The sequence below is a fragment of the Macaca nemestrina genome, chromosome 1 (genome assembly GCF_043159975.1).
Source record: "Macaca nemestrina isolate mMacNem1 chromosome 1, mMacNem.hap1, whole genome shotgun sequence".
Taxonomy (NCBI): Eukaryota; Metazoa; Chordata; class Mammalia; order Primates; family Cercopithecidae; genus Macaca; species Macaca nemestrina.
In genome coordinates this window covers 75,657,667-75,669,687 of record NC_092125.1, presented here as the reverse complement: position 1 = coordinate 75,669,687, position 12,021 = coordinate 75,657,667, and the positions used below count along the sequence as shown (strand labels likewise).

At 34.7% G+C, this 12,021-nt stretch overlaps 1 protein-coding gene across 18 annotated transcripts in view; it reads left to right on the top strand.

Moving 5' to 3' along the window:
- LOC105493512 (G-patch domain containing 2) overlaps positions 1-12,021 on the top strand; it is a 203,792-nt gene that overhangs the window by 120,760 nt on the left and 71,011 nt on the right. For 14 of the 18 annotated variants that reach the window (XR_011614256.1, XR_011614257.1, XR_011614261.1 and 11 more), the window contains one exon: positions 10,411-10,450. The exons of 2 other annotated variants lie outside the window; for them this stretch is intronic. Coding sequence is in view for 5 of the 16 variants with exons in the window: in XM_011761184.3 (XP_011759486.1) it covers positions 10,411-10,450 (40 nt within the window). In the remaining 11 variants the exon portion in view is untranslated. 2 more of the 18 variants (XM_011761187.3, XM_011761186.3) reach the window with 2 other exon arrangements.

The window sequence follows — 12,021 nt, the reverse complement described above, 5'->3', positions numbered from 1 at the left end:
AATGTTAAAATGTTAAAAATAAAATTAATATATGACTACATTAAAAATATATGTAAGCATAAAAATGGAGTTACTTCTTATTAATTCAGCCTCCCTTTATGTACTCTGTCAGTGGTTCCAGAAATTTTTTCTTTTTCCAATCACTTGTGAGATACTTGCTTTTAAATAGAGATAAATATGATTTCTTAATCGATTGTGCAATTTATATATTTTACTTTTATTTCAGTTTTAAGTAGAGGATATTTACCTGAGGAATTGTATGTAAATCAAACTTATTTTAAATGCACATGGGTAACTCATTATAATCCTATGACGAATTCCTTTATAAAGCAAATACTCACCCCTTATTTTATCTTTTGTGTAAATACCGAGTTTGCTTAAAGCAAGATTTGCCTGGATTAAAGGTTATGTTCATTGGGAATACTTTTTACACTTTGAAATTTAACATCTATTGCTTTATAGTGAAAGTGTCTTTAACTCTAGATTGAGATAAATAAGAAATACAGATCGATTCCTCCTCTGATTTATTGTGATTCCCATGGGTGAGTCATTTAGTTTACATGTCTTAAGTTTATTTATAGAATAAATATAATATAGTAACAGTCCTTTCTTATATAAGATATTTTTACAAGATGCTTAGGTAAAATACAGAAATATTAAAGTAGGTATGAAACATTTCAAAATGATGATGATAAAGATGGCATACTTTATATTGTACACTGTATTTTATTTTTTCAGACAATTTTCATATGCACCACTGTTTTTAGTGTTTTTTACTACATCTCTCAAGTAGTCATAGCAGGTATTAGACCCCATTTTATAAATAATTTGACTTCTCTGAAGTCACACACTGCACATCACTCAACCAAAAGTCAATTAAAAAGACAAATTTATTAAGCCTCTATTAATTGTTAGTTAACATACTAAACCTGTTAGGGTATAAGTAATGCCCTTTAGCACTTGTTTCTTTATAGACAGTTAGAAATTAAAAGGTAATTGTTGCATGTTAAAACTTATGGAATAAAGGTTTACATATTACTATATTCCACTGTACTGTTAGGGGAAGAAAATTAATATTTATTTTAAACATCATCTGCCAATTTCTTAGTGTTGTTTTAAGCCTTCCAAATACTGAGAGTGGTTAAGTTTATTTTATGCATGAAGAAGAAACTGAGACTCAGAAAATAAAACAATTTGTCAGAATTCACCTAATCAGTAAGTGGCAGAGCCTGTATCCAAGCTTAGGTCTTTCTGATTTAGTAACCGCACGAGGCTGAACTTCCTGAATTTACGTAAAATTTGTAGTTTAATACAAGAAAAAAGGTTTTAGCAGGGCCTCTTGAGCATAATTTTAGAGTTGACTTTTTGTTACATAGAACATTTTATTGAGTGAGGAATACCTTTAGCATCCTGGTCTTCTAGTCCATAGAGCATAAGAACCCAAAGGAATCTTAAAAGATCACACAGCCCAGTGTTCTCATTCTTTTACCTTCATATAGAATAACATAGCAATCATAGTTGATGAAACTCCACCCTATATCTCAAGTCATTCATTTGTCCATTCATTCAGAAGATATTTATGAGGGTGTACTAGGTGCTGGGTTTACAGTAGTGAATAAGACGACATGATCACGGTTGTTGTGATTCTCACATTACTTACAATGTGATAGAGATAATAGAGATTAGTCAGCACACACACAAATGTATAATTATACACTGACACATAAATGCATTATTATATACTGAGCTAAGTACTCTAAAGAAGAACTTGTAAAAATTGAATTTGAACTAGACATTGAGATGAGGAAGGCTAATGAGATCTCTAGGATCTAAGTGAATTGGTGGCAAGAAAAGCATTTCAAACAGAGAAAATCATATGTGTTGTGTTCAAGAAACTAAAGGAATGCTTAAACAATATAGGAAGGAAAAGCATGTGGTATGTGATGAGACCAGAAAAGGATCAACAAGGAGCACATGATGCCAAACCTGGTAGGTCATGTTACAGATTCTTTCTCCTAGGAGTGTTTGGAAAGCCACTTAAGGTTTTGGTTTACCTTCGCTTATTTATTGTTCACTTGGTGTGAATGAACTCCCTGTCAATTTCTACATTGATAAATGTGCCCTATTCGCCTTTTGGCATCCTCCTTACGATTGCTACCAAGATCTGTTCTTACCTAGTCACATGGCTTCTTAATACTCTGTTGTCTTGCCCTAATTTTTATTTCCATATCTCGATCTATGAAACCCTGTTACAGTATATTGGGTTAGGAGTTTGACATATATTTCTACTTCTTTGTCCCCCTCCCTCATCTCTCATGTATAATTTTTCATACTTGCAAGTCTCTTCAATAAAGTAGTTATAGTTCACAGGGAAACTGTCGGTATAGAAGACTGTATACCATTTTATCAGTTAATTCATATATTTAGTGATAATCCACTTAGACCAGTGTTACCCAGCAGAAGAACTCTTTACAGTAGTGAAAACGTTATGTATTTTCACTGCCCAGTATGGTAGTTATTAAACCACATATGCCTTTAGCACTTGAAGTGTAACTATTGCAATTAAGAAACTTAATTTTTAATATTAATTTAAATTTAAGCCGAAATGGGAGGATCACTTGATGTCAGGAGTTCGAGACCAGCCTGGCCAATATGGTGAAACCTTGTCTCTACAAAAATACAAAAATTAGCTGGCATGGTGGAACATGCCTGTAATCCCAACCAGTTCAGAGGCTGAGGCAGGAGAATCACTTGAACCTAGGAGGTGGAAGTTGCAGTGAGCCGAGATTGTGCCACTGCACTCCAGCCTGGGTGATGGAGCAAGACTCTGTCTCAAAAAAATTAATTAATTAATTAATTAAGTTAAATAAATTTAAATGACCATATATGGCTAGTGGCTACCATATTAGCACAGGTTTAGATCATTTTATATATACTAGACCCACCATTAAGTTAAAATGAAATTATGCCTCTGAGTCCAAAAATAGAAACTTATCTCTAACAATAAAAATCCATATTACAAGTTGCAATAGCTCTTTCCTTCTGAAAAGTACATTTTTAGGAGACCTCAGTTAAGAATCTTGAGGTTGATTTTGTCCTTTTGTCTAGATATAATATTATTGACTTCCCATGAAATCCTATACATTTCTGCTGCCTGTAGTTCAACACTGTGGGTGAGGAAAGGGGGGATTAAGAAACAGTGAGAAGGAATTAGTGTGGAACTCTGCATCTGCAGAAATTTTAGGTTTTAAAAAGCTTCTTTCCTAAAGGTTTATTTTCTGGTCATTCTTAAAAAATAAAAAAAATAAAAAAATAAAAAAAAGTTCTTTCTACTCCACAGAGTTCCCGACCACAACTGCTCTACTGTACTTGAAAGAGCACTGTACTGAGGGCTCGATAAGTGATGACTATTCCTGTTACCAGCAGTGCCACAGGGAGGAGTAAATGAAATAATATGCCAGGCTTAGCTCCTAGACCTCCCTAAACTGCGTCTGTGTCCTAGAGGGCGAACTGAATTTGGAAACCACATTCAACCCTATGAATTGTGAGAGCAGGCAACCTGCCTGTGTCTCTAAGCCCAGCCATTCTTTACAGTCGATCAGTTTTAAACTCTTCTGTGCTCCCTGCTCCCAGATTTTTCTATCACTTTTAGTCTCTCCATGAAGCCCGTGTGGAACCTTGGCTCCAGTGTAAATACATATCAATAAATACGCATTCTCTTTCAGAGCATTTTTTTCTTCCTCTGCCTTTCATAAACTTGACTCTGACTTTCAAGGATGCTACTTCCTGTGTTTCCTTGTTTGCTCATTTTTCACTAGAAAGTTATTAAGTAACTTTTATTTTCCATGTATTATGCTAGATTATGGCAATACAAAGAAAAAGAAAGAAGAAAGAAAGAAAAGAAAGAAAAAAGAAAGAAAAGAAAACCAATCCTTTCCATTATGCCCCCAAAACATGATAGTGCTTGAAGGAAATGAAGGGGAAGTATATGGTTAAAAATACAAGATATGGAATCAGACAGACTGAATTCAAATTCTGATTCCAGTACTTGCTAGCTGTGTGAGCTTGAATGGTAATAGGACTATTTCATAAAGTTGTTGTAAGAATTGAATGAGATAGTTCATGTATGGCCATGAGAATGATAACCAGCACACAGCTAACACTTACTGAGTGGTGATAGTGCTTTTATTGCAACTTTGATTACTGCTTCTACCACGTTTTCTACAGCTGCTACCACTATTTCTGTTAGTGTTACTATCATTATCCTTTTCTCAAGGACCTCTGATTTTTTATTAGGATAAATAATCAACTGCAATATACGAATATAATAGCTTTAGTGGAGATATCGGCAGAGACATTGGGAGTTTTGGAAGAGGAAGCATCTAAATCTGCCAGGGTGAGTTCAACAGGCTGCTCAAAGGAGGAAGCCATTCGCCTCCTCTCATTCCTATAAACCCTAGGACACAGAGGCCACCATTTTCCGACAGCATTATTGCCCCTTCCAGATTATTCCTTTTTTACTCCTGGGTAAAACTGTTTTTGTTCTCTGAGGTTCATACTACCATCTACCTTTCCTTATTTGCCCTCATTCATACAGGACTTTGGCACTTGAATTAGTCTTTCTTTCCTGCATCAACCTCAGCTATCCTAATTGGTGACAACATGTGTAATGGTTGGAAGGGACATGGGCTTTGGAATCAGGAGACCTAACTGAATTCCCGCTCTGCCGCTTAGTTATGAAATCTTTGGCAAACCTCTTAATCTCTCTGAGCCTGTTTCTTTATTTGCGGAATGGTAATAGTAACTACCCCTAAAGTCGTTTAAGGATTAAATGGCCTTGGTAAGGGCTCAATGCATGTTGAATACCCCTATGACCAACAAAGCCATGGCAGCGGTTGGATGGAATAGTACATGCTGGCATCTAGCACAGTTTTTTTTTTTCCTCCTGGAATCCAGTGTTCTTCATCTGACTGCTACTTGAGACACTCCCCTGGCTGCTCTTAAATATAACCATCACCCAGAACTAATAGAGCTCTGAAGTTTTGAATGGTATTATACCATTTTCTTACCACAGCCTAATACTCTCTCAGCGTTTTTCTTATGTTCACTACCTATGTTCTTTAGACTCATTAAGACTGCTGTTTAAATTTGGATAAACTTATCCAAATATGCTTTCACTCCCCTTTTTCTTAGACTTAGAGGAAAAGATCTCTCTTCTCCTGTCCTAGGCTAACTCTTAACACCTATGCTTTTGATTGAAAGCTTTTTTTTTCTTTTCCAAAAGCTTCTTTCATCATCTACTACATTTTTTAACCTCCCCTTTAATTTTCTTTAACTCTAATGTGTTTTCTCTCTCTCATACTTTGAAAGCCAAACTTCTAGAAAGAGTAGATGACAGTATAGGCCCTTCTTCTCCACCCTACCATGATATTATAATCCTGATTTCTTCCCACATCACTTTCTAGAAACTTCTCTGGAAAAGTTCACCAGTGACCCCTCCAGTTGTGTTTTCTCAGTTCCTGTCAGACTTGATTTCTCTATATTTAACACCAGTGACCACTCCCTTCTTAAAACATTTCTTCATGACCTCAGTGATACCACTGTCGCTTGAGTTGTTTCCTGCTCTGAACATTTATTTTTCTTCGTCCTATCCAGATTCCACTAGAAAGAAGAAAAAAGATGTAAACACACAATGACAAAGAAGGAACATTTCAGCAGATTAGAGATTTCAGCCAATTTCTAGAGCTAGAAGCACTTGGAGATTTGCACCTAAGTAGGCAGGTAGAATAAATATAAACTTAAGAGTCTGGTGAAATAAATGCTGATTTGTCCCTTACAGGCCCTAGAAAATGTGAAAACTTCAAAATAGGGTAGGGCACGGAGCTGAAATAGTATGTCTCAGTCAAGAAAGTAAATCTTTCTTTTCTTCAGAAATTTACTAATCTGAGAAAAATAGACAAGATAGTAACATTGTAAGTTTCCACCATGAGGAGACACTTGTATGATCATCCTGTAGAAAAACTTATATGTTGAAAAAGCTCTTGTGATCAGTTTTGTAGTGCCTTTTTAAATATTGACTAGATAAGTAAGGATCACCAGATATTTGAGAAAATACTTCAGTATAAAGAGAGGAACAAACAGGAAAAAAGGACCTGCTCATTAAAAGATGCCATAGACAGATAATTTATAAACCAGGTAGAGTAAAATGTTAATAGTAGAATCTAGATAGTGGTATATGGGTATTCATTCTAAGATGCTTTTAACTTTATTGAATATTTGAACATTTTCTTCATACATATTGAAGAAAAAGTAAAAGAAATGAAAAATAAAATGGGAGATTAAAATGAGGAAAGAAATCAAGAGATCCACAAATATGAACAGACTTTATGGTTCATAGGTAGGAAGATTCAACATAGTAAGGACGTCAGTTTTCCCCAAATTGATAGTTAGGTTTAATGCAATTCTTATCAAAATCCCAGCAAGATTTTTGTAAATATAGAAAAGATTATTTTAAAATGTATATGGAAAAGTAAAGGAACTTGAATCGCAAAAACAATTTTTTAACAAACAATAAAGTTGTAGGAATCATCCTACCAGATTTCAAGACTTACTGTATAGCTACAGTATTCAAGACTGTGTGGTATTGGCAGAGGGAAAGGCACATAAATCAATGTAACAGAATAGAGACCCCCAAAAATAGCTCCCCCCTGCACACACACGAATACAGTCAATGGATTTTTGACAAAGTTGCAAAAGCAGTTCAATGAAGGAAGAATAGTCTTTTCAACAATATTTAAAACTAGTGTTCTGGAAAAGTCCCTTTAAAGGGATGAAAAGAAGCTACGCACTGAGAGAAAATATTTGCAAACCACATATCTAGCAAAAGACTAGTATCTAGAATATATAAAGACCTTTCAAAATTTAATAGTTATAAAACAGTTAAAAAACAAAACAATCAAGTTAGAAAATGGACAAAAGACATGAACCTCCATTTTACCAAGGAGGATACACAAATAGCAGATAAGCACACAAAAAGATGTTTAGCGTCATTATCTATTAGAGAAATGCAAATTAGGACCACAATGAGATATCACTACATAGCTATCAGATTGGCTGACGTAAAACATAGTGACAGCATCAAATGCCAATGAGGATGTGGAAAAACTGGATTACTCATACATTGCTGATGAGATTATAAAATGGCGTAGCCATTCTGGAAAATGTTGGCAGTTTTACGAAACTAAACATGCAACTATGATACTAATGAGCAATTGCACTCTTGGTCATTGACCCCACCGAAGTGAAAACACTGTTCATAGAAAAACCTCTACACTAAGGTTAACAGCAGCTTTATTCATAATAGCCCAAAAGTGGATACAACTCAGAAGTCTTCCAATAGGTGAATGGTTAAACAAACTATGTACACCTATACAATGGAATACTACTCCGAATAAAAAGGAATAAACTATTGATACATCAACAACTTCGCTGACTTTTCAGAGAATTATGCTGAGTTTAAAAGCCAATCTGAAAAGGTTACATCATACCATTTGTGTAACATTATTTAAATGACAAAGTTATAAAAATAGAGAATGGGTTAGTGGGTTAACAGGGATTAAATATAGGAGATTGAGGGTTGGAGTGAAATGGGTAAGGCTATAAAAGGGCAACATGAAGGATCATTGTAGTAGTAAATTGTTCTGTATTGGTCTGTATCAGTGTCAGTATCTTAGTTGTGATGTTACACTATAGTTTGCAAAATATTATCATTTTGGGAAACGGGATAAAGGTGCACAGGATCTCTACCAACTGCAAGTAAACCTACAATTATCTCAAAATAAATATTTCATGTAAAGATTGATAAATCATTCAGCAGGCAAACAAAAAGACAAATTTCAGGAGGAAAAAAGTAAGAAAAACTAACAGATCAACTCAGAAGATCTAACATTTAATTATTAGGCATTCCAGAGACAGAAAAAAGCAAAAACAAATTTTCTCACACTGAAGGACCCAGATCTCTTGATTGTGAGGTCTCACCCAACACAGTAAATGAAAAATGCACACTACTAGAGAAATTAAAAACTTCTAACAGCATCCAGAGGAAAAAATCCAGATCACATTCAAAGCAACGAGAATAAGCATTTTTTTTATCAGCCTATTGAAAACTTAAGAATATGAAGAAGAAAACAGACAAACAAGTGGGAAAACATCAACTCAAACAATAAGAATATGAAGAAGAAAACAGACAAACAAGTGGAAAAAAATCAACTCAAACAATACACTTCTCAACCATTCTCACTATTTGAGTGAGTTCTTCAGCAAAAGGTGGAAATGAACTGAGAAGGTGCGGGATCCAGGGAACAAGAGGTATGGCAAAGGAGAGAAATGACATGAACACCCAATGAGAGCCAAGGAAGTTCCAGGACAGATCTGGAGAACAACAGCTCAGATGAGACCAGGTAGACAGAGGGCTTTGGGAGGAGATCACTGGAGGCTGAAGAGGAGGGAGGAATAAGGGATGGGCGTATTTTCAGATATGTTTTAATATTTGAAAACTAACAATGATAAAAATAAGAATGTAATAAAGATAGGCTGGCAGGTACTAGAAAAATTAAGAAGGCTGGCAGGTACATAGAAAAAATAGCAAAAACAAGACAAATATCAACTTTAGGAGAAACAAAAAGAAAACCTTAGCAGCAGAAAGTATTCATGTAGTCATAATAATGTCTGTATTCACAATTGATTAATTAAAAAGATGCTGTAATTGGAAATAGAGGGTTGGGAGATTAAAAAAAAAAGAACTAAGTCTATGATAATAGAAAGTCAGTACTTCACATCTAAAATCAATGAATCACAAGCTATTGGTATAACCTTATTCTTTAGAAATATAGCATTAAATACAAAACAAAAGGACTAAAAGAGTTGACAGTGGTTTCTCTCAACAGAGCTTAGGAGTCAGGATAGATGGAACAAGAAATTGCTGTTTTTAATCCTTTTAGTTTTTTTTCTTTTGAACTGTGTGGATGCATTTGATTTTAAAAAAATGATTTTCTTTGAATCAAGAAAAGGCACAATCCAAATCAGAGGGGAAATATCTTAGTCAAGCTGTCAGAGGAACTACAGTGAATGATTAATTAATTTGGTAATTAATCCAGATGTTATTGACTAATACCAATAAATGTCCATTCCCCCATCACTGGTGGAATCTGACCTGCCTAGGAGCATCACTGTCACTATCTTTGAGTTTGAGAAATACTATATTAATGCATAGACAAGGCCTATTAATGAAGAGGCTGTTTGTTCCTGGTTTTAATACCACAGAGGCTAGAGAATGCAAAGAAGTCTTAGAGAGTCCCAGGACATCTAAACCCTTTCTAGCCCCTTGCCCTTCTGCAGCGTGGTGTGGTGAAAACACCTTATACAAGTAAGCTAACATTCAAGCCCTCATTTCTGTATTTGGAACATGAGCCTAACCTTGTAAGGATTTTGTGAAGATGGGAAATAAACCATGCCACATGCTTAATTAGTACATAAAGGTACTCGGTATTATGGTTGTTGAAGTCATAAATAGCATTAATAGTAATGTTAGTATCATTCCCTGTGATTGTGGGCCTTTAGTGATTGATTTGCCATAATACCTCTCTCAATTTCCTAGTCCTTGATGTTTACAGTTAGTTTTTTTATGCAGAATACTGCCAGAGGACTGGGCGCATAGCTAATGATAACAACTCCTGTGGAAAAGGTACTGCCAGATACGTCAGTGTTAAGAGTCCCAGGGGCAGCTGAAGCAAAATGGTCTGGGCTAGGCTATGTGAGAAGGCAAGGCTTTGATGATGCAGTAACTTCTATATTTTTGATGTTGTTGAACTTGTTCTCAGCCAAACTCTAGGTTGTTATAACTGTGGAGGGAATAGGTCCAAGGTACCTCAGATGATGCTGCAGAATTCATATCAAGGGCTTTGTGTATTGCTCCTGGGGGCATAGCTAGACAATGTAATATTCTTGTATTTTTAACATTTTTTTATAACTCCAACAGTCAAAAGGTCATAATTTGTTGTAATGATGCTATAATTAAGTTGTGGTAAATGATAGCATTTGTAGATTTTATAACCAGAATTGATTCATAAAATGAATACAGTCCCAGCAGTTTATGTTAACATAATTAAATGGAAATGTAATTCTAACTCAGTTTGCTTATTAAATTGAAAATTACCGGGTTATGAGCACTTTTACGTTTCTGTCAAAATTGGTCTAAGTCTAGAATTCAATGAAATATCCATTAAAATAAAGCATATTGAAGGCTCTGTTGCTGGTGACAAATAAATTCCTTAAAGCACGTGTGACTTGATCATGTGAGGGCATGTGCTTTTAGTTAGGTTCCCTCTAACTGCCTTTTTCTTTCCTCTGCAGCCATTGGTTTAGCCCTGGGGCTAGGACAGAGCATGACCAGGTAAGGACCATTGTAATCCCAAAGGAAGTTACTCAGCCTCTTTCAAGTATTTAACTGTCTCCCTTCAAGAGAGTAGATCAGCTCTATGAGAAAAAATACAAATCCCTGCTCATTTTAAAAGGTGTTAATTATGCCAACGATTAATACACTGACCAAATAAATGCATGATCCTTAATCAGCATGAGAGTTTTCTTTCCTTTACTGCCACCGTCTTCAGTCATATGTGTGACCTCCATGGAAAGACTCTGAAACTCACTCATTTGTAGGAGCTCACTATTGATCTTTATTTTTCACAAAGTTAAGGTATCAAAACAGTACATGTGCTTAAAAATTAATTTGTATTAAATCTAAGTTCAGCCAGGAAGAGAATATTTGTATCTGAAGTTTAGAACGTAGGGTGAAGAGTTTCTTTACTTTTACATTATATTTCTAGATGAATTTTTTTAAATCTCTTTATTGGTATACATGGCAGCACAATGATTAGTTGACAGTGAGAAGTTAACGTTCATTGCAGTTATTTTTACATATAAAATCAGCAGTTACCCCTTGATTATATTAGTCCTTTCTCAGAAGCATGCTTAAACTTGTGATGTTTTAAAGCATATACATTTTAGAGTTTGCATCCTTGCAAAGTTTGTATCTTTTATTGTGAATGATAAAAGTTATTTTTAAAATAAAAGGGAGTGATAAACCTCAAATCCTCAGGGATCATTTCTTCTGAGGGGTAGGCAGAGAAATAGGTAGTGAAGAGGACTTTGTGCTTTAATGGTAATTGGTAACATTACTCTATAATGTTTGATTTTTCTTGGGTTGAGCAGCAGGTTCACAGCTGCTGCATATACCATAGTTCCTTTTACTAATAAAAGGAAGGTGCTATGCACTTCATTATGAACCCTTCTTTATTTTTTAACACACATAAGCTTAATAGAAATACCTTTCATTTTCATGATTTTTTTAACTTGCTTTTTTTCCATGAGAGTGGGTTACCTCTTTAAAGATACTTCTCACATTAATAATGGACTATGTGCCACTATTTCTATGAATTCAAAATTAACTAAGCTAAGCTACATCTATGATGTGTTCCTCTTATTATTTGCAATACAAAATTAGACTTTCTGCTTTCCTAAATGGTTCATATCCCTCTATGTACAATGCTTACAATAATATTCTGCTTTTAGTATTAAGTTGCATCAGGATATATTTTATCTGAAAATGTAATTTTATAAAGCTCATTTTCTATGCTTTAGAACTTGAGAAGTACTAAAGCAATGTTATGAATCTAGATTTTAGACTATGGTATACCTGGTTGCTTCCAGCCAAGCTTTTTTCTGAAATTAAAAATTACCTTTAATAGCTAATACCTTATAAGGAAGAAATTGACCAATTTTTTAAATCTTTTTAAATCTTTTTGCCCGATTTTTGAATCAGCTTTTTACTTAAACTTTGATGTGCCATTTCGGATCTGTATCCTTACTAGGTAGATTATTAATTAATAAATACAGTTAATTCTTGTTACATATGGTAGTTATATTCTATGTAGTCATTTCAAACACTGAATCAATGAATACTGA